General features: G+C 41.4%; 1 protein-coding gene across 1 annotated transcript; it reads right to left on the bottom strand.

Moving 5' to 3' along the window:
- Window positions 1-8,311: 8,311 nt before the first annotated feature.
- LOC115967031 lies at window positions 8,312-9,472 on the bottom strand. The gene is made up of 4 exons (XM_031086135.1): window positions 9,389-9,472; window positions 9,239-9,307; window positions 8,838-9,127; window positions 8,312-8,606 (listed from the first exon to the last, which is right to left on the bottom strand). The coding sequence occupies exons 1-4, from the start codon at window positions 9,470-9,472 to the stop codon at window positions 8,312-8,314; spliced, it is 738 nt and encodes a 245-aa protein (XP_030941995.1).
- Window positions 9,473-23,254: the final 13,782 nt, after the last annotated feature.

Here is a 23,254-nt window from a genome sequence, read left to right as displayed (position 1 = left end):
ATGAAATGATGCCTTTTGGATAAACACGATCTCCACTGAAACTGACCAACGGGGTTCCAAAAAGTTTGAGGCGTTTTGAATCCAACTTCATCTGCTAGAATGTCGTCATGTACATCACATCTACCGAGCTTTCGTTATCCACCAACACTCTTCGGGTGCTGTATCCTTCAATTGTTAGCATGATGACAAGTGGGTCATCGTGTGGCTACTTGATCCCCTTCACATCTCACTTGAAGAAAACAATGTCGTCATTCTTGGTACAATGATGTTTTGCTATTAGGTATTTAGCATGAACACTATTTGCTTGCCTTTGGACCACCTTTCTTAGGGATTTGTATGATCCTCCAACAACCAGTCCTCTAGTGATCGTCCTTATTTCTTCCACAATCTGCTTGGAATTGTCCCGATCTTCTTCCTTATGGTCGTCAGTAAACTTCTCTTCTGTTTGCTAGCAGGCCTTGTAATCTTTCTTCACAAACTTTTGAAGCTTTCCTCTCTGGATCAACTCCTCAATCTGCTCTTTCAAATCTCGACACTCATCAGTATAATGACCATGGTCTTTGCAGAAGCGGCAGTATTTCTTTGTATCTCTCCGCTTTGAGGACAAGCTCAAAGGTTTGGGCCATTTCAGCGCTGGGTCATCCTTTATTTGCACAAGGATTTTGTCTACGGGCATCAGCAAAGGAGTGAAATTCAACTTCTTTTTTGACAATGTCTCTAGACCACCTTTGCTGGTCTTGGTATCTGTGAGATTATCCTTGTGATCTCTCTTCTTGCCCTGGTACTCAGCAGTTTCTTTCTTCTTTCGCTTACCTATCAATCCCTTTGCAGTTAGTGCATCTTCCCCATTCATGTATTTTTTCGCTTTGAACAACAAGTTCGTCATTGAAGTTGGAGGAGTCTTCCCTAGAGAGAAAACAAGGTCAAGATTGTTCAACCCTACTTGGAAGGTCGTCATTATCACTTGATCATCTACTTCGTCAATTTTTAACACTTCTTTGTTGAAACATTTTACATACTCTCTCAAGGTTTCCCTGTCCTGTTGTTTCACAATTAACAGATAAGAGGTGGGTGTCTTATGGCGTTGACCCCCAATGAAATGATGGACAAAGGGGTCACTCTACTAATCAAAATTTTCCATAGACGCCATGGGCAGCTTACTAAACCATACCCTTCCTGCTCCCCTAAGGGTGGCCGAGAATTTGTTGCAAATAACTTCATCTGGGGTCTGCTAGAGGCTTAGAATTGTCTTGAATGCCCCTATGTTATCCAAGCGGTTCTTCATGCCATCGTAAACTTCCAGCTAAGGGAGACGAAATTTGGGAGGCAAAGGGCACTCCAAAATGCTGGTAGTGAAGGGTGAATCTGTCCTTTTGATCATGCCATCAAGGTTTACTGCTATCTTACCCTTCATGGCATTTTTGAATTTGTCTAGCTTTTTCCTCATGTTCTTCATCATTTGGTCACTGCCATGAGTTGACTATGCGGTGTATTCTGAAGTTTCTCTTCTGCTATTTCCTAGGCTGTGGGCTTCATCATCATTGTCATTACCGTTATGCCGAGACTACGACAGACTCATGCCCTCAAAAGGTGCCTTCCACTTCAAGTCCTCATTCTGTTTCATCAATTCTTACACATTAGCTATCAGTGCTTGAATTTGTTGAGCCATTACCATCGGATCCGGTGGTGCAATAGTGTTTGAGTCCATCAGTTCTACGGAACTTAGTCAACAGGGAGTTCAACGACTTATGGTCAATTCCCACAGACAGCGCCAAACTGATGAAGCATGATTTCACCTCGTCAGTATGTTCCTTGTCAATACGATGGACGACCTGAGACCTTGTGTAAGAGAAAACACCAAATAGATAATGGCACCGATTTGGGGCCTGCTAAGGACCCTCCGATGCTTAAGTTAGCTTAAACTATTTACAAATCTCAATTCTATAGTGTAAAAATCTTGTCCCTTTTACATGTCTTTCTTGGCTTTATATAGTCTTATGCCAAGCTAATGCTCAATCTAACGTTACACTGTAGCTGGAGGATTTAATGCTCAATGATGGCCATTTAATTTCAATGTTTCCTATTTGTAACCGACCTTTAACTGCACATTATTGGACGGAGATAACGGTTCCGTGCTCACTTATCACTCAATCATTGAATGCTGTTTGGACTTAATGCACTTACACTCATCCACACGCTTACTTGTCATTGTTATGGACGGTTCACAAGTTACAGACGACCATTCAAGTGCTACTCGTCAATGGTACATTCTTGAAGTAATTCATTTAAGTTAAAACAATTCTTTTTATCAATTTGATGAGTCTCACATACAACTAAATTCTTATCCATTGATGCTATAATATACATGTATTAAACATAAAGATTAACCTCATATTCAAATATATTAAAAAGATAAATATGAATTTAATAGAATAAAATTATTGTACCTTGTAAAATAATTTCTTAATCTTTCATTGAACATTTGAACTTTTCTTCATCTTTGCTTTTCTTTGAAGTGGGTTTGATAATGGTAAAGTGAAATTGGATGGGAAATAAAAAAGAAAAAATAGAGAGAAATGTGTTAAAAAAGAATTTTTGTAATATATAATTATCAAAAAACCAAACTTCACGTCTAAAGAAAATATCATCTGAAAAGTTAACTTTACCATTTTCCTATACAAGTGGGCCCAGTATTTGGCTCATTAACAAGTGCTACCCAGCTCTTGTTATGAATTTAAGAAAATAAAATTAGTGTACATTGTAAAAATAATTGTTTAATCTTTGATTGAAAATTTGAACTTTTCTTCATCCCTTCTTTTCTTTGAACTAGGTTGATAATGGTAAAGTGAAAATGTGTAAGAAAGACATTTTTGTCATATAATTATCAAAGAAACCAAACTTCATGCTAAAATAAATACTATTAAAAAGTTAACTTTTACCATTTTCCTATGCAAGTAAGGCCAAGCAGCTAGCTCATTAACAGGTACTGCTACTGAACTCTTGTTATGAATTTAATAAAATAAAATTATTGTACCTTGTAAAATAATTGTTTAATCTTTTCGTTGAACATTTGAAGTTTTCTTCCTCTCTTCTTTCTTTTGAAGGGGGTTTGATAATTTCATAATGGTAAAGTGAAAGAAAATATGTCTGATATTTGTAAAGTGAAAGGAAATAAAGAGTAAAATATTGATAAAGCAAAATTGGGTGAGAAATAAAAAGTGAAATAAAGGAAAACTTGTTATAAGGGCATTTTTATCATATAATTATCAAAAAAACTAAACTTCACGTTTGAAATAAATACTATTTTTTAACCAAATAAATAAATATTATTTGTAAAGTTAACTTTTACCATTTCCTGTGCAAGTGGAGCCCAACAATTGGCTCATTCATAAGTGCTGCCCAGCTCCTGTTAACCAAAAAAAAAAAAAAAAACCTTTGATATTTTTATCATTTTGTTATAAAAGCAATGGCTGACCACTTCAACAAACACAGCTACCCCTAGACGTGTTGCCTTGTCTCTGTCCTCCAATGATCTGCTCTACTAGAGCTCATACCTAAATTGCTAAACATATTCCTATAACTTGAAACCAAAGTTCTGAAATCATATATCAAATCATAATAAAATAGCACAAGCAGATTTTAAGTCTTTGATAGATTTCTGGGCTTTCCTCAGATTCATGAACATGCCTAATAAAACTAAAAAGGTGGTTTTTCATAGGCCTAAGTGAGGGTTTAAGTCCAAAACATGGTAAGTAGTAAGTACCAATGGAAAAAGGAAACTTTAATTTTTTTAGACGGTAGTGTAAAACAGAAACCCAATCATTTCTCACTATATTTTATCACTCTCTCTCTCTCTCTCTCTCATTGCTTCTTTCCTGTGCTTGGTTGTGTTGTTGTGATTTATCCTCTAAGCTACAAAGATGGGTAGTTGGCTACCCTTCTCTTTTTTGTTTATACTATATATTTTATAAATTCTTGGTGCTTGCTTCCTGATTGTTAATAATTTCATGAATTATGAGTGATGATGCTCGGATCGTCAGTTTAAATGATGATCCAGAATGGAGTCGTCCACAGCTAATTCAGATCCTAAGACAAGTGAATGAATAACAAGGAGTGTAGTCACCGGTGTGGTGCCTGCCACAGAGCCTCCAATGCTAAAGTTAGGATAGCTAGAAGTAAAAAGAGGAAGTATTCAGATAGCAAAGTGTGTGTGCTAGAAATTTTTTGTACCCCTGGTCAGGTCTCATGGATGGATATATATAGGTGCTCCCTTCTTCCTTCTAGCCATTGGTGCTGTATTAATGGTTATATTATTCCCAAATATGTAACGTCCCTAAGGGACGTTAATGGGGAGATATCCCTCCAACGGTATGGTGGTTCATTAAGGTCTTCGTAATGTTTCTTCATTGATTATGGGATGATGGCCTCGCCCTTGCCAGTTGGTTGCCCGAGGTTGGGGGAAGCTCGGAGTGATCTTCGTCCATTGCTTTCTCTCTAGACAAAGGTATGGCAGTGACTATTAGTTGCCCCCTTATTCCGATTTTCGTCCATATTTTGGACGGTCTTAGAAATATGAGGATTTTTTTTTTTTTTTTTTGGGTTGAAACGCTTGGGGTTTTGTTCTTCGTATTAATTGCTCCGTGGTGGCGTGGCATGCATCGTGGCCACGTATCCTGTTTTGTTTGGCTGGTGGGTCTCGTTTCTAGTGAAACCTTTTCAGTTTTCCCGCACTTTCCAAGGCAAACCTTTTTAACTCATTTCCTTTCAACTCCCCTTTCTTTACTTTGTCTTGGCGTTTGATTTTGGTGTTCGACTTTTCTGACTTCTCCGCACCTTTTGCTCTCTACTTTCCTAGTTTCCCTTAATGGCGGATTACTTTGAAATTAGGCACATTTCTCCCTTCATCGCCTTCCTTTTCGCTCGCTTAGGTGTGCTGTTAGATTCTTCTAGTAGCCCTTTAGGTGTACTACCACATTGCTCTAGCTATCCATACTACAAATTGGGGATTTTGTTGTAGGCGATAATGGCTTGAGTTTAGCATTGGGTGACCTATATCCTCTGTTGCACCAGTCTTTAGTTTGGTCCAAATCTGTGCAAGGGGTTTTAAGGAGGGAAGAAATGGGGTCTGAGGTGAGGTTGGGTGATGAGGAGAGGGATTTGTCTCCCGATATAGGCATGGCTAGGGAGGGAGCAGACACAGCTACCTCCGCACCTTCCTCTGCTCCTTCGCCCTCTCTTCCCTCTACTTCTACTCTGTCCCCTTCTTTCCATGCTCTTAAGGAAAAGTGTACTCTGAAGGTAGATGTCTTTAATAAGTTTAGGGATAGGTTCCCGTCCATCCGTTTATCATGGAGCTCCTTCATCATTTGAACATCGCTCCAGGGTAGCTTATGCTGAATTCTTGGAGAATCGTCATAAGCTGTATGGTGATTTGGACGACCATAGCTGATAAGGACATGATCACACTTAATGAGTTTGTCCATCTCTATTGCCTAAAAGCGTCTAAGGAAATTAGGTATTATGAACTCATACCTTGGGATAGGAGGTCTCACCTCGTTGTCAATCTTTCGCCATCCTTTCGTTATTGGAAGTCGAGGCATTTCTTTGTGTCGGGCGATGGTTGGGAGACTCTATCTGATGACTTTTGGGAGGACGTCCCTAGGTTGCTGCGCCGGTGGGAGACCCCTCAACCTGGTGCGTTGCCTTCTGCGAGATATTCTTCTTCTTCATCTTTTTTATTTGATTTAGTCGTCCTTCTATCCTTGTGTATTTTTCGTTCTATAGTGAAAAAGCATCCCGAACTTGAGAGCCGGTTTGAAGGGAGAGTTCAGGAAGCAATTAAGTACGCAAGCACAATCGAGGATTTTGACAAGCTGGTCGACCCGCGCACACTAGCTCGTCACTGTTTGGGGCCAGAGCCTTCGCTTTACTTTCTTTGAACAATTGATTGGGAGGAGAGGAAACGTGAGTTGCCTTGATCTTCCTGATCTTCCTTTTCTTTTTCCTGATTTTAACTCTTTAATTTTGCTTCCCTTTTTGGTGCAAAGATGATGACCAAGTTTAATAAGGATATGTACGCGAAGATCAAGGGGAAGAAGAATGAGCCCCTTTCTAGCATTGGCCAGAGAAAATTAAAGATAGTAGATAAAGAAAAGGAAAAAGAGAGTGAGACGGCTGAGAGGGGTTCATCCACCCCTACCCTGGATGAAGGATGGATTGCTTCTCCAGCCCTTTCTCTCGAGGAGGTCATCCCTCCCCCAAAAAGGTGGAAGACGGGAGACAAGGGAAAAGAGAAGATGGGTTCTAGTATCTGGGGTGATGCTGAGGCAGCCATGGTTCAGGCAAATGAGCTTCTGACTCCTGAGGAGATGAAGGAGATTTCCAACATGCCCTCCCATGAAATGGTGAACCAACACGTTCATAAGCTTATGCAGGTAATCTTTTCTTGCCTTGTTCTTTTTACCCCATCATTAAGTGTTCTGGCTGCTTTTGTTGATTTAGATTTTGACGACACTTTTCACTGCTAGGTGTTGGGAGAAGCGGTGCACATCACTTCTCAATATCTGGTGAACGAGGAGAAGGCTGTTGTGGCTACTTCAAAAGTGAAGGTGTTGGAGGCTAAGGCTTTGGGACTACAGAAAGATTTGATTGCTACCATGGACGCCCACAATACCTCCAAAGAGCAAGTCAAGGCTTTGACTGAGCAGCTAGATGCCAAGAAGTTGCTGGTGAAATAGAAAGATGAACTTCTCGCATCAACTAGCTAAAGGATGAAAGCAGTTGTGGCTAAAGCCGTCCATGCCTTCCAATCAATTGACGAGTACAACACTATTCTATTCCAATGGTACTTCAAAGGCTTCGAATTACTGAGAAGGTACTTGGTAAAGCACGGTCCAGGCGTCGATCTAGAAGACCTAGACTTTAAAGTCGTGGACAAACAGATCTTGGCAGACGAGGTGGCCTAGGCTACCCAGGTTGCTGTGACTACTGGCGAGGTTCCTCCTGAAGCAGATAAGGACGATGCTCCTTCAGCCTGACCCTGTTGCTCCTTCTTATGATATGTTTTTTTTTTTTTTTTTTTTTTTTAATGCCCTGTCTGTCTTGGGGCTTTTGGATGAACAATCTTTTTGTGCCCTGTATGTTTTGGGGCTTTTGAACAATTTGCATCTATGATATATCTACTCATTTTACCTTCACATTCATCCTCTTGTTGGTAGTTTGTTTGGATGTATCCTTTTGTCCCTTTGCGGACTTAGGAAAAGAAGAATTTTTTTTTTTTGGTTGAGATATTCTCCTCGTTTATCTATGAATTTGAAGAATTTTTATTGGAGTATTCTCTTCGTCTATCTTGGGACTTAGGGAATTTATATTGAAGTGTTTTCCTCGTCCATTTTAAGGACTTAGAGAATTTTTATTGAAGGGTTCTCTTCATCCATCTAGGGACCTAGAGACTTTTTTATTGAAGTGTTCTCTTTGTCCGTCTAGGGACTTAGAGAATTTTTTTATTGAAGTGTTCTCTTCATCCATCTAGGGACTTAGAGAATTTTTTATTGAAGTATTCTTGGACGATGCTTATTCGTTTAAGGAATCTTATTGTCTTTTTGAACTTGGACGATGTACATCCATTTAAGGAATCTTATTGTCTTTTTAAACTTGGACGATGTACATCCATTTAAGGAATTTTACCACCTTTTTAAACTTGGACGATGTACATCCATTTAAGGAATCTTATCGTCTTTAAACTTGGACGATGTTCTTGGTTCTAGATGGTGATTTTGGTTTTAAGAGAGAGATAACTAGAACACATGAATTGTTGAATGATACTTTCATTTGAATACATAATTTGTTGTATAGTATGTTTATTTGACTTATATTAAAAAGTGTAAAATCATGTTGGCTGCTTACAATTAGGCTATGGCTCCTTTTCGTAATACCTCTTTAAATGCTCGACGTTCCACGGACGGGGTAGCTTGTTTCCGTCTAGATCCTCCGAGTGGTAACTTCCTTAGCGAGAATAGTGGACGACCTTGTAGGGTCCTTCCTAGGTTGGTCCTAGCTTGCCTTATGCTAGGTCCTTTGTTGTAGGAGTCACTTTTCGAAGGACGAGATTTCCAATGTTGAACCTTTTCAGCTTTACCCTCTAATTTTAGTATTCGGCCATCTTCTGTTGGTACTTGGTCATTCTCTGGGAGGCTTGGTCTCTGGCTTTGTCTAAGCAATCCAGATTTAGTCTTAGCTGCTCGTCGTTGTTTTGTTCATCAAAGAACTCCCTCATAAGGCTGGTTACACCTACTTTGACTGGGATGACTACTTATGTGCCATAAGTTAGGTTGAAAGGTGTTTCTCCTGTTGGGGTCCATATTGTCGTCCTGTAGGCCCCTAGGACGCCTGGTAACTCTTTGGGCCATGCTCCCTTTGCCCTTACTAACTGAGCCTTGATGATCTTGAGCAAGGTTTCGTTTGTTACTTCCGTCTGTCCATTGGCCTGAGGTTGTCCGGGGGATGAGTACTTGTTCTTGATGCCCAAACTTGAGCAGAACGACTTGAATCCTTGACTGTCAAATTGACGACCATTGTTTGAAATGATCATCCTTGGAATCCCGAACCTGCACACAATGTTTTTCCATACAAAATTTTGTACCTTCACTTCTGTGATTGTTGTCAGAGCCTCCACTTCTACCCACTTCGTGAAGTAGTCGATTGCGACGAGCAAGAACCTCACCTGCCTCTTCCCTTGTGGTAGGGGGCCCACAATGTCGATCCCCCATTGTGCATATGGCCAAGGTACCAAAATGGTCGTCATTTTCTCTCCTGGGACTTGTTGGAAATTTCCATACCTTTGGCAATAGTTGCACCACTTGACGAACTCTAGTGCGTCTTGCTGCATTGAGGGCCAAAAATAACCTGTCCTCATGATTTTTCGGATGAGGAATTTTGCTCCCAGGTGGTCGCCACAAACTCCTCCATGCACCTCTTCCAGGACATACTTGGCCTTTTCCTCTTCAACACACCTCAAGTAAGGCTGTGAGAAACCTCTTTTGTAAAACTCGTCATTCAGTATCGTGAAATGGGCAACCTGTTTCTGGATCTTCTTCGCTTCCTCAGGATTTAGTGGTAACTGTCCGTCCTTAAGGTAGGATAGAATAAGGCTTGTCTATCCAGTGCGGGTATGTATAGGGAAGGTTTGGAATTCTTCGATACTAGGAGAGTTCTATTCTTCCAGTCTCCAATCGATTGCCTTTCCTTTATCATCTGCTGTTGTGCTTCGGGCCACTTCATCGGCTTCAGCATTTTGGTCTCGTGGGATCTAAACAAATTCAGCATGATAAAAGTTACTCGCTAACTGATTCGTTAACTTGAGGTATTTTTGCATCCTTGTCTCCCTTACTTCAAAATCTCCCTTAAGTTGCCCTATGACTAGTTGTGAATCGCTCTTTAGCAAAATGTTTCCAGCTCCAAGTGCCCGAGCCATTGCTAGTCCCGTCAACATAGCCTCATACTCTGCTTCATTATTGGTTACGGGGAATTTGAGCTGGACTCCATACTTTAGAACATCCCCCTCAGGGGAAGTGATTACGACACCTGCTCCACCTCCTTTCTAGGTAGACGATCCGTTTGTATAGATCGTCCAAAGTCTTTCCTAGCTTTCTTCATGCTTGGGGGCGGTGAATTCCGCTATGAAGTCTGCCAATGCCTGAGCTTTTATGGCCGTTCATGGGCAATGCTCTATATCAAACTGACTGAGCTCAATGGCCCATTGTACCATTTGTCCAACGGCCTCCGATTTGTTCATTGCTTTCTTGATGGGTTGGTCCATCATCACTACGATCGGGTTAGCCTGAAAGTATGGACGAAGTTTACTTGGGGCCACTATTAGGGCGAAGGTGATCTTTTCTATCCGCGGGTATTGAACTTCAGCTCCCTGAAAGGCCTGGCTGGTGTAGTACACAAGAAGTTGTATCTTGTTTTCTTCCCTGATTAAGGCCGCACTGACTGTAGTTACGGATACCACCAAGTAGAGGAATAAGTCTTCATCTTCTTTAGACGGGCTCAGGAGTGGGGGGTTGCTTAAGTATCGCTTTAATTCCTGAAATGCTGCCTCGCATTCCTCCGTCTAGACAAAAGCTCGCTTCAAGGTCTTAAAGAAAGGAAGGCATTTGTCTGTTGCCTTCGAGACGAACCTATTGAGGGCTGCTACGCTTCCTATGAGTGATTGCACTTCCTTGACCGTCTTTGGAGAGGACATCTCGAGGATAGCTCTCACTTTTTTGGGATTTTCTTCTATTCCCCTTTGCGACACCATGAACCCGAGGAATTTCCCGGAGGAAACCCTGAAGGCACATTTGGACGGGTTTAACTTCATGCTATACTGTTTAAGTGTGTTAAACATCTCATTGAGATCGTTCAGGTGGTCTTCTTCTTCTTCTATGCTCTTGACGAGCATATCGTCATTGTACACCTCCATGTTTCTCCCAATCTGTTTGCTAAACATCTGGTTTACCAATCTTTGGTATGTGGCCCCCGCGTTCTTCAAATCAAAGGGCATGACCCTGTAACAATAAAGCCCCTAGTTGGTGATGAAGGCCATTTTTTCCTGATTTTCCTCGGCCATTTGTATCTGGTTATACCCAGAAAATGCATCCATGAAGGAAAGAAGCTTGTGCCTGGCTGTCAAATCCACCAACTGGTCGATTCTAGTTAGGGGAAAACTGTCCTTCGGGCAGGCGTTGTTTAGATCAGTGAAGTCAACACACATTCTCCATTTCCCGTTCGCCTTTTTAACCATGACGACATTAGCCAATCACTCTGGATAATAGACTTCCTTGATGAAATTTGTAAGGTTGAATTTATTCAACCATCTAATTGGCTTTATTCCGTGCCAAATTTGCTTGTAATTCAGCATTTAGTAACCCTGTATTTAGGTGGGTTTGATGTAAGGGTAGTGAGTGAGATAGAGTGAAGTTTGCTCAAGAGTGTCAAGAAAACAGAGTCTCGCGGCTGGGTCTCGCGGGTGACTCGCGGCTTCAAGCCGCCAGAAGCAACCTCACGTGCCAAGCATGCTGGAAGGTGAACAGTCTGCTAGCTGGAGCACTACAGGACAAAACAGGACAACTGGCCATACGGTTATCTCGCGACTGGATCTCGCGACTTAGTCAAGCCGCGAGGTCAAGCCGCAAGCCACCCCTGTTTTGTAGAATTCTGACGTTTCACATTCCTCTCCACTCCAGTATAAATACCCCTATTACCCACGATTGAAAGAGAGCTTCCAGAGAGAATTTTGAGAGAGAAACCCTAAAGAAAAACCAGATTGTTTCACCCACAATCTCTACCTTAGAATCTCTTCAAATTCCTCAACTCTCTTCCTCTCCATTGTTAAATCCTTGAGAGGCATTATACCAAACCAGGTTCTCACCATTATCATCATTGTGAGTCTGCTGTTTGGATTTCTAGGAAGCAGTTAGGAAGGAACCAATCTTCATTGGTTGATGCTATGGTCTAGTAGCGGAATCCGGAAAGCTAGAAAAGAAAAAGGTTCGGCGCAACCTCGTTGGAGCAAGAAGCTTGGAGGGCTTAGGTGCACTGGGTAGATTAGGCTTGGAGGGTCTATTGCTGTCCTTGTATCCCAACTATATTTTCTAGTGGATTGATTACCGCTTGGAGGGCGGCGGAGAGGTTTTTCGCCGAGGGCTTCGGTTTCCTCTTCGATAACACATCGCGTGTTGTCTTTGTGTTTGCATCTTCCTTCCTCTCTATCTTTGCCTTTTTATTTATCTGCTGTGGATTTTAATCTGTTATGGCTTAGATAGTATTTAATCAATTTCGTATGATAGCATATGTTAAGTTTCCGCACACTAGTTGTTTGACATATTGCTTGAATTGATTAAGTTGTAATTTGGGGGTCTAAACGTTCAAAGGTGTTTTTACACGTTTTTGAACTTTCAATTGGTATCAGAGCGGGTACACTGATATTGGTTTCATTACCATTGTGTGATCCTTGACTCCCTTTTGAGATGGATAGGTCTCAATCCCTAAATGCACCTCCATATTTTGATGGTAGTAATTATGCATTTTGGAAGGTTCGAATGAGAGCTTTTCTGTGTTCTATTGATGAATCCGTTTGGGATGCTGTTGAGATTGGTTGGACCAAACCAGAGGCAGCAAAATCCACATGGGATAAGGCAGCACTTGCTGCATCTAATGCTAACAGTAAAGCACTCAATGCTATTTTCTGTGGTGTGTCTCCAGTTGAATTTCACAGGATTTCTCATATTACCGTGGCCAAAGAAGCATGGGAGATTTTGGAAACTACCTATGAAGGCACGAAGAAAGTGAAAGACACCAAGTTACAAATGCTGACCACTCGGTTTGAGGAGCTCAAAATGAGTGAGGATGAGTCTTTTGACTCTTTCTATGGGAAGTTAAATGAAGTGGTTGTCAGCAAGTTCAACTTGGGGGAGAAAACGGAGGACTTGAAGATTGTAAGGAAGATCCTTTGATCATTGCCGGAAAGCTTTCGAGCTAAAGTGACAGCAATTGAAGAGAGCAAGGACCTCGATGACATCAAAGTGCAAGAGCTGGTTGGTTCTCTGCAGACTTATGAGATGTCACTGCCCAATCAACGGAAGAGTAAATCTCTTGCTCTAAAGACCATTAATGAGAAGGTGGAAGATCAAGACTCATCGGGAGAAGATGTGATTGACAAAGATGTTGCATACCTTGTCAAAAATTTCAAAAAGTTTTTGAAATTCAAAAATAATGGCAAATTTGATGATAGAAGAAAATTCCAAAGTTCTGGAAGGGAGAAAAGGGAATTCAAAAGGAAAGATGGAAAAGAATCCCAACCTACACAAGGTGTCACTTGTTTCAAATGTAACGGGCATGGACACTTCAAGAAGGAATGTCCGAATTATTTGAAATCGAAAGGTAAAGTGTATGCCACAACCTTGAGTGACTCGGATTCATCTGACTCAGAGTCTGAAGAGAGCTGTGATGGAGAGGGGAACTATTCGGCTTTTATGACTATAACTCATGTTGAGTCTTCAGATGAGCTGAATCTGCTTGTGCGAGACCTTGGAGAACATAGTGATGATGAATCACTAGGACTTATTGAAGAATCGGATGCTGAAGAAGATGGAAGCACAGCGAATCTTCAGGAGAAGTATAACTCACTCTTGGAGAAGTCCGGGGAATACACAAGGGTGGCCAAGGCTGCTGTGAGAAAAATGAAGAAGGCTGAGGAGGACTACAAAAGTCTCCTAATCCGATATAAGGAGGCCAAATGTGAGATAGAAACTCTGAATGGAGAGCTGTCCGAAGCTTACACCAAAGTAAGATTTCTTGAGAGTGAGGTTGTGCAAGCAAATGCTAGAGTCGAGAGGGTCACCACCAAGAAGCTAGATGATGTAATCTCATCTTAAAAGAGCTTCTCAGACAAATCCGGATTGGGATATACCGGAGGAGGTAGTTCGTCTGGAAATGTTAGTAAAGGAGTGAAGTTTGTAAAGGCTGAAGCTCCAGTTGTAGCTAACCTTACTGGTGAGAAGCTCGAGGTGGAGGAGAAGAAGAATTTGGTGAACCAACGGATGTTAAATCCTCGCAACCAGTTTGCAGGCAGATCTGAATCTCGTGCCAAGTCACGTCCTCGACCACAAAGAGGTCCTAGAGGAACCTATGTGTGCCACTATTGCGGACTTCAAGGGCATACTCGACCGAATTGCCAAAAGTTGAGAGCAAAGAATAGTGCAACTCCTCAAAGGTCAGGAGGACCTAGAAATGATAGGAGAATTTGGCCTGGATATCAATCTAGAGATCAGAATGGTGATCCCGGAATGATGAACGTGATGAAGATGATTGGTGCATTCACCAACTGCTTGGAAAGCATCTCACGAAGGTTTGAAAGCCCTAACTCCCGTACCCAATCCTATAAGGAAATCACCCCAAACGCAAGTGACGTGAGGGTGAATAAGGGTACTCATGCATAAGCATTATAACATGTCCATGCATTAATACTTCCTATGCTTTGTGACTATGTTTGTTTGTGTTGCTTGCTATTTTTGCTGTTTGATTGTTTGCTTGTCTTCTTGTGAATATATTTAAGTTTGTCGTATCAATCTTTTTGTTTATTGTGTCAAAAATCCAAAAACCACATAAAAATTAGAAAATCAAAAAGCTTGATTGACTTTGTTGAGCTTTTGTCTCAAAACTTGTTTTGCCTTGTACCTTTGTGCTAATGGCTTTGTGCATTTTCGAACATTACTTGTTTTCATGCACGTATATCTCTGTGGGAAAAATCTTGATATCTTTGTGATTGTTGTAAATAGATCTTCAAACTTGTCATGAATGATTAGTGAATGGTTTTGTTGATCTTGAGACTTGCATAGACTTGTGTCTATATATCTTCCCACTCTTTATTTTTGTTTTGTTAAAAAGAGCTCACCAAATGTAAATCTCCAAATGAAAAGAGATATTGAGCTGCAAAAGCCTGTCGCACATTCTAGTATTTGACTAGGAAAAAGGGTAAGCGACCTTATATTGAAATGAATGTTTATTCAAAAAGCCAAAGGCTTATTCCTTAAAGTGAAATATCATATATCACTCTCACAATGAGAGGTGATTGTCTCAAAAAGATCAAAAAGATCAATTGTTTTGATTGAAAGTGGAGTCAAATGTAAAGCTCCAAATCATGTTATCAAATGTATGTGGGAGGTCATATATACATATTTCTATAATTGAGATGGGTCACATGATCTAGTGCTAATTGTGTATGCCTTGGTTGAATTGATCATTGAAGCTTCACATTAGACGAAGGACTATCTCATTGTTGATATCCACACACAACACACAAGTTTATGTTCAATAAATGCCATATTCATTTGTGTGATTGTACTTGATGAAATGTGTTTTCACATGCTCAATCTTTGTTAATTAAAGCGCAAAAAGATTTTTGAGTGTTTTAGGTGTTTTTGGAAAGTATTTTGTTTGAAAAATCTGAAAAATTTCAAAAAGCCAGTTTTGCCCTGTTTTGGCGGCTCAGTCGCGGGTATGTCAAGTCGCGAGCCTCAGTCGCACCTTCGCTGGTCATTTTTGGCGACTTGTTCGCGAGTGGAAGGTCCAGTCGCGAGGTTCACTCAGAGATTTTCGCGGCTCAGCTCGCGACTCACTCGCGGGTAGACCTTCCAGTCGCGAAAAACACTTAGAAAAATTTTCAAAATTTTGTTCTTGAGTGCTTTGGCGGCTTGAGCTGGCGACTGTGTGGCGACTTAATCCAGTCGCAAAATTCGCGTGTTTGGCAGAAATAGGAGCAGTTTTAAAACTTGTTTCAGTTTTTCCCTCGAATATTTATGTCTGTTCATCTTCTCCCTCCCAACCACTCCGTGCTCCCATTTCCAATCTCCATTGTTGCATTTGTGTAGCTCAAAATCTTCAAGTCACAGGTATGGGTTTTCAGTTCTGCACTCTTTTCTACTTGATTTTGTGCTTTTCCCTTTGATCTTTCGCATATATTTGTGATTTAGAAATGGGTTTGTGTTTCGGTTTTTGCTCCTTGATTCATGCTTAGATTGCGAATGCTACTGCTAGGATATGATTTGTTCTTAGTTGTTTCACTATTACTCTTCATTCTGTGCTTAGCTATGTGCTTCTTTGATTTTCACTGATCTTTGAGCTGTTGAGTTGTTTCAATTTTTGTTGGGGTTGTGAGTTTAATGTGCTAAATATGCCTGCTCTTTTGTGTTAATCTTTTGGGAGCATATGTGTGCTTCACAATACTGTTTATGTGTCATATCATTTTCCAGTTTTTGTCTCATTGACATATAACTGCCTTTAAGTTAGTTTCTATATCTGATGCTGTTATGTGTATTTCCTATCTTAGGCTTGCTTTTCCATATGATTGATCTAAGTAGCCTGTGTTTAAATGCTTCAAGTTCAGTTGTATGGATGATATCTCTTTGATAATTACATGAGACTAATTTGTTCTACACGTATATTGCTCTGTATTGTTGTGGCCTTTTTTGATTGTTCACAGATGGCTCCCTCACCTCCTAAGAAGAAAACTACTGCGAAGAAGGCTGACAAAAGGTTGAAAATGGATTCTAAGCTTTTTAGGTCAGTTCATCACTTTGAGAGATATAGGGATAACTTCTTGAGTGCAGGAATCATTCAAGAACGATTTGTTGATTTGGAGGATTTAAGACAAACCTTTATCCCCAGTTGTTTTGAAGGTAGAGGATGGGAAAAACTTCTGAGTGATTTCCCTGTAATTTGTGAACCCCTGATTAGGGAATTTTACTCAAATGCTGTGATTAAGGAGAATGAGTTAAGCTGCTGGGTTAGAGGGAAAGAATTCATTTTAGATGCTCATGTAATAGATGAGGCACTAGGACTTGAAGGATTAGATGATGAGGAGTTTATCAACTACAAGGATAGGAGTGTATCCATTGAAACAGTTCAACAAAGGTTAGGTGGGCAGAGAGAAGGAAAATGTTTGAATACCACTGCCTTTCCAGTGGACATGAGGTGTCTAACAATCATCATGATGTTTAACCTCTATCCCATTAAGAAGTTGACTACCATCAATTGTGCTAGAGCAATCTTTCTGATGGATCTCAAAGAAAAGAACTTCATAGACATAAGTTCCCACATATATGACATCATTGTGGATGAGACAAGAACAACCTCTAGGCCAAAACTGATCTTTCCCAGTTTGCTAATGAGGATTTTTAGAAGGAAGGGTGTTCCTATCCCACAAGACATCAGTCCCATGTCCACACCTTCAGCAATTAACAGGCTTACCTGCAAAAGGATAAGTGTTAGACTTCCAGGAGAAGAAGATGAAGGTGATGAAGGAGAAGGTGTCCCAATGGAGACTGAAGCAGAGGCAGCAGGGCATCCATCAACCTCAACACCCAGGAGGAGTGGCAAAAGACCCAGAGCATCAACTTCTTCAGATACTCCTCCAGATGCTTTCCAAATCATTCTGGAAAGACTTGATGGGATCAGAGAAGTCCAGACTGAGCACTCTGAGAGGATGAAAGCTATGCAGGATTAGATTGATGTTTTGTCTGCAAAACTTGACAGCTTCACCACTCAGCCTGAACACTGACCATTTGGCCATTCCTGACAAAAAGGGGGAGATGTTTCTGTTGATGATCGACTGAGAAGCAGAAGAGCAGCCCTTAAGGGGGAGTAATGTGTTGAGGGGGAGTCATGTCAAACTCTAAAACTTTGTTTATACATTTATGTTTTTAAGTACTTTTATGGGTTTTATGGATTTGATACACTATGTTTTTGGTGTATTGTTTCTAACTCTTAACTTATACTCTTGGTTTAAAGTTTAATATTTTGATGATGTTATTCAGGATGTTTGTGTTTGTACCCATATGCTTATGTAAGCTTTTAGGGTTTATGTTTATTGCATAGTTTGTAGGCTTTATGGTATGTACCTTGCTTAGTGCAGCCTTTATGCTATGTTGAAATCAGTACTTTAATCTAAATGTTCTGCATTTTGGTTTATGTACTGTCACTCTTGTGCCCTTGTAGGATTGTTCCTAGATGCATATGCCTTGTGTGATATGCATTGGTTGAGTGTTGAGCATACAAGTGTCTTGCCTTGTGCATGTCAACTTGTATGTCCTTGTGTTCATTCCAAGTATGAATGAGCACTGTGATCACTACATTGTGGTGTTCACTTGGTTGATCAAGCCATGGTTTGTTTCATAACTCCATCTTTGCTTGATCACATATTGCCTGTTTCATATGCATTTTATAATTTTCTGCTTACAATGATCATGGTGTATTGTTGTGTTTCAGGAGTATTATGTTCATATGATTCAAGTGCTTCACAGCTTCTAGAGTTAGGTGTGAGTGAGTTTTGTTCAACTGTTCCCAACTCACATGTTAAGTCTAGAGTCTGTTTTAGGGTTTTGTCACGGAATAGCCAAAGGGGGAGATTGTAAGGTTGAATTTATTCAACCATCTAATTGGCTTTATTCCGTGCCAAATTTGCTTGTAATTCAGCATTTAGTAACCCTGTATTTAGGTGGGTTTGATGTAAGGGTAGTGAGTGAGATAGAGTGAAGTTTGCTCAAGAGTGTCAAGAAAACAGAGTCTCGCGGCTGGGTCTCGCGGGTGACTCGCGGCTTCAAGCCGCCAGAAGCAACCTCACGTGCCAAGCATGCTGGAAGGTGAACAGTCTGCTAGCTGGAGTACTACAGGACAAAACAGGACAACTGGCCATACGGTTATCTCGCGACTTAGTCAAGCCGCGAGGTCAAGCCGCGAGCCACCCCTGTTTTGTAGAATTCTGACGTTTCACATTCCTCTCTACTCCAGTATAAATACCCCTATTACCCACGATTGAAAGAGAGCTTCCAGAGAGAATTTTGAGAGAGAAACCCTAAAGAAAAACCAGATTGTTTCACCCACAATCTCTACCTTAGAATCTCTTCAAATTCCTCAACTCTCTTCCTCTCCATTGTCAAATCCTTGAGAGGCATTATACCAAACCTGGTTCTCACCATCATCATCACTGTGAGACAGTTGTTTGGATTTCTGGGAAGCAGTTAGGAAGGAACCAATCTTCATTGGTTGATGCTACGGTCTAGTAGCGGAATCCGGGAAGCTTAGAAAAGAAAAAGGTTCGGCGCAACCTCGTTGGAGCAAGAAGCTTGGAGGGCTTAGGTGCACTGGGTAGATTAGGCTTGGAGGGTCTATTGCTGTCCTTGTATCCCAACTATATTTTCTAGTGGATTGATTACCGCTTGGAGGGCGGCGGAGAGGTTTTTCGCCGAGGGCTTCGGTTTCCTCTTCGATAACACATCGCGTGTTGTCTTTGTGTTTGCATCTTCCTTCCTCTCTATCTTTGCCTTTTATTTATCTGCTGTGGATTTTATTCTGTTATGGCTTAGATAGTTTTTAATCAATTTCATATGATAGCATATGTTAAGTTTCCACACACTTGTTGTTTGACATATTGCTTGAATTGATTAAGTTTTAATTTGGGGGTCTAAACGTTCAAAGGTGTTTTTACACGTTTTTGAACTTTCAAAATTAGTAGTGAGCAACTTGTTCACTTCGTCCATGACTATTTTGTTTTGTTCAGGGGTGAAAACCCTTTTTCTCTGCTGGATAGGTTTCTTTTCAGGGTCTACGTTTAGGCGATGTTGAATGACGTTTGATGGGATCCCTGGCATTTCTTTGTTTGGGGATTTAGGCTCGTCCCTACTTGGGTTGTTTTTGTAGGGTCTCTTTCAACCAACTCTACCGTTTCCAATTTCTCGACAATTTCTAGCGCCTTGTCTTCAATTATCCATGTGTGGTTCTCCTTTGAGGCCAGGACTACCTGGTAACATTCCCTTGCTAGTACCTGACCTCAATGGCAAGGTAGTGGCATTGAACAGGTTTGTGTTAAATGCAACAGACAAATGCCTGCCTTTCTTCCACATATTGAAGAAGTCCTTCGAGTGGACAACTGAATGCCAACAAGCATTCAAGGATCTAAAAGCATACCTCTCTTCCCCACCATTGCTAAGTCCTTCCAAACCTGGGGAGGAGCTATTTCTCTACCTACCGTCTCCCTAGCTGTGTTCAATGCAACCTTAGTTAGAGAAGAAGAAAAGGTGCAGAAGCCTGTGTACTACACTAGTCGAGCACTCTGAGGCGTAGAGGAAAGGTACCCCCCGATGGAGAAACTAGCCTTCGCCCTAGTTACCACGGCTCAAAAACTCAAACCTTACTTCCAAGCCCACACAGTGGTCGTCTTGACAAACAAGCCCATACGGAAAGCAATGAGTAATCCTAAAGCCGTTGGATGGATGGCGCTATGGGCAATCGAGTTGAGCGAATTCGACATACAATACCGTCTGTGCACTGCCATGAAGGGATAGGTGGTTGTTGACTTCATCGCGGAATTCACCAATGTGGAAGGTTAGGGGGGAGAAGAGCATCCTCGATGGAGTATCCACACAAACAGATCGTCCAACAGGCAGGCTGGCAGAGTAGGTATAGTGATCCATTCTCCAAAAGGGGATGAGATCAAGTGCATGGTCCGTCTCGACTTCCTTACAACCAACAACGAGGTGGAGTACGAAGCTTTAGTGGCAGGACTAGATCTCACCAAAGCAACAAGGGCCACAAGTATGGTTTACTGCAATTCTCAGGTGGTCATAGGTCAGGTGAACAGTGACTATGAATGCAAAGGTAAACGGATAAAGAAATACATGGAGCAAGTAAGAAAGCGGGTAGGAAACCTTCAGGCCAAGTTTATTCAAATCCCAAGGGAAGAGAACGAGCAAGCCGACCGTCTTGCCAAGGCCGCATCAGCAGAACACATGCTCATCTCTAGTAAGGTACTTTCTTTTGTTCAGCTTTCGCCCTTGATAGACGGCGTGGATGTGCAGGAAATAGGCTCGGAAGACAATTGGACCACACCGTTAGTTTCGTATTTGAAAGACAACATGCTACCCGACAGTAAAGAGGCCGCAAGGAAGTTGAAGGTCCAGGCAACACGGTTCGTCCTAATAAAAGACATCTTATATAAAAAAAGGATTCTCCCGATCGTACCTAAGATGCCTAATCCTCGAGGAAGCAGATTACGTTATAAGGGAAGTTCACGAAAGAATCTACGGAAACCATTCAGGATCACAGTCGTTAGTGCACAAGCTAATTTCCAACAGTAGGATGCACAAGCTAATTCCCAATAGAAGGATGCCCAAGCTTATGTCAAAACCTACGACAAGTGTCAAAGGTTCAGCAATGTCATTAGGCAGCCAACAAAAGACCTCACTCCAATGACAGCCCCATGGCCTTTTGTTCAATGGGGGTTAGACATCATGGGCCCATTCCCAACAGTAGTAAGACAACTAAAGTTCCTAGTGGTCGGTAAAAATTACTTTACCAAATGGGTGGAAGCTAAAGCCCTGGCAACCATCACGGAGAAAAATGTACGATGCTTCGTCTGAAGAAACATCATCTGCAAGTATGGGATCCCTAGAGTCTTGGTCTCGAACAACGAAAAGCAATTCGACAATGAGTCATTTAGGGATTTTTGCTCATAATTGGGGATTAAGACTCATTACTCCTCACCCGCCCACCCTCAGGCCAACAGACAAGTTGAGGTCACAAATCGATCCTTACTTAAAATCATCAAGACTTAGCTCAAAGGGGAAAAAGGTATATGGCCAGACGAGCTACCAAGTGTATTGTGGGCGTACAAGATGACAACCAAAACACCTACAGGAGAAACACCCTTCCGACTAGCATGCGGGAGTGAGGTCGTTATACCTACTGAGGTCAGACTCACAAGCTACAGAGTGGAGAACCATGATGAAAGTAGGAACGACGAAACCATGTGCCTACAGCTGGACCTAGTGGACAAGGTCAAAGCAACAGCCGAACAAAAGTTAGCATGATACCAGAACCTCATGGCCGAGCACTACAATTCCAGAGTCAGACATTGGGATTTTCAAGTTGGAGACCTTGTCCTAAGGAAGGTGACGGGTGCCACAAGAGATCCTTCCCAAGGAAAGCTAGGACTCAATTGGGAAGGACCCTACAGAATCACTTTGTGGCAGAGAAAAGGAACCTATCACTTGGTAACACTCGACGGACAAAAGTTGCATCATCCATGGAACACTGAGCACCTAAAGAAATACTACAAGTAGACAATGGCATACAGACAACCACTCCTCATTTCCAGTTTATTTCATTCTAGTTATTTTTATTGTCTACAGTACTTTTAGCCCAAAGTGGCAGCTTTTTATTTTTTCAGAACAATTTTTTGGCTTATGCACTTGTTTACCATAATAAGAAGAGTTATTCAGATAAATCATGCACATATATACATTTCTACAAAAAATGCATCTACAACCAAGTCCTTGAGTGGACGGATACAAGGAAATCCCAAGGGATACCTTGAAATATATACAAGTCCTTAAGTGGACGGACACATCCCAAGGGATATCTTGAAACATATGCATGTCCTTAGGTGGACGGACCATGTACGCCTTGAAAATCTACTAAGTCCAGTCCGTGAGGTGGACAGACCACGTATCTTAAAAGTCTACTAAGATCAAACTTAAAATGTGGACGGACCACGGTCACCTTAGAATATTCTTATTAAAATTGACGGCTTAAAAAAATAAAAATAAAATAAAAAAACTCCCTAAAATCTACAAAACCGACGGGTCCCTGGTCCTCAAAATATTATAAGTCCTACCTACAGGGTGGATGAATGAACTAGGATACTGATAGGTACCTAGTCTTACAAATTTTACTTAGTCCTACTTGCGGGGTGGACAGATAACCTAGGATACCGAAGGGTCCTTGGTTCTTAAAATATTCTAAGTCCTACCTACAGGATGGACGGATGATCCAGGATACCGATGGGTACCTAGTCTTACAAATTTCACTTAGTCCTACCTGCAAGGTGGATGGATAACCTAGGATATTGACGGGTACCTAGTCTTACGAATTATATAAGTCCTACCCACAGGGTGGACTAATAGAATAAAATATCAACAGTACCAATACAATAGAGGTATACACAATTGCAATAAAAAAAATATATAACAAAGTATAGGCAACGGATAAAAGACAGGAAATGTAGCCCGAACAAGTAATTGTCTTTACATGAAAATCCTAAAAAGAGGGGCCATTAATTACTGTCTTACAAATGACTACACAGAATACTTAAATACAAAAAAAGAAAGAAAAGTCAAGACGGAGGGCCATCAAGAACGGTAGGATTCATTGTAGGTAGATCGTTGACAGTAGTAGGGTTCTCAGCGGGGAGATCGTTAGGACCACCAGGAGTAGGTTGGGCAATGACCACGTTGTCAGTCTCTACCTCTTGCTCAACCGTGTAAGCAGTGTCAACAGTCTTATCATTGACGATGTCCTCTCCTCCACGCGTCGGCGAGACCGTGTCGTCTATTGCGATCTGGGTCAAGTCAAGGTTAGGATAAGAAGCTCTCACCTACTTCAAGCAATCCTTGAACCCGTCGCCATAGTAGAAGCCACACGCATCGAAGAAGGGTTGGGAAATGCGAAACTCCGCCACAGCGTCAGCTCTAGCCTTCTCCATCTGTTCTTAAAGAACGGCCAATTCCGTTGCCAAATTGGTCTTCACTTTCTCTGCTTCCTCGAGCCGACAGGTCTTTTCCGCAAGCACTTTAGTCTTAGCCATCAACTCCTGGTTAAGGGTATGGACGGCCTCCGAGTATTGAGCTCGCTCCTTATTTTCAATCTCTTAGTTCTT

The sequence above is a fragment of the Quercus lobata genome, chromosome 11, assembly GCF_001633185.2.
Source record: "Quercus lobata isolate SW786 chromosome 11, ValleyOak3.0 Primary Assembly, whole genome shotgun sequence".
NCBI lineage: Eukaryota > Viridiplantae > Streptophyta > Magnoliopsida > Fagales > Fagaceae > Quercus > Quercus lobata.
Note: the sequence above shows the minus strand (reverse complement) of the source record. Positions and strands in the feature narration are given on the sequence as shown.

What these genes read in the sequence shown, in the direction of transcription:
- LOC115967031 (XM_031086135.1), bottom strand. Translation starts at nt 9,472, where the DNA reads ATGGCTCGGGCACTTGGAGCTGGAAACATTTTGCTAAAGAGCGATTCA. An exon ending in AACTTAAGGGAGATTTTGAA is followed by an intron (nt 9,308 to 9,388) that starts GTAAGGGAGACA and finishes GAATTTGTTTAG; the next exon opens with ATCCCACGAGACCAAAATGC. An exon ending in TGGTGCAACTATTGCCAAAG is followed by an intron (nt 8,607 to 8,837) that starts GTATGGAAATTT and finishes CATTGTGTGCAG; the next exon opens with GTTCGGGATTCCAAGGATGA.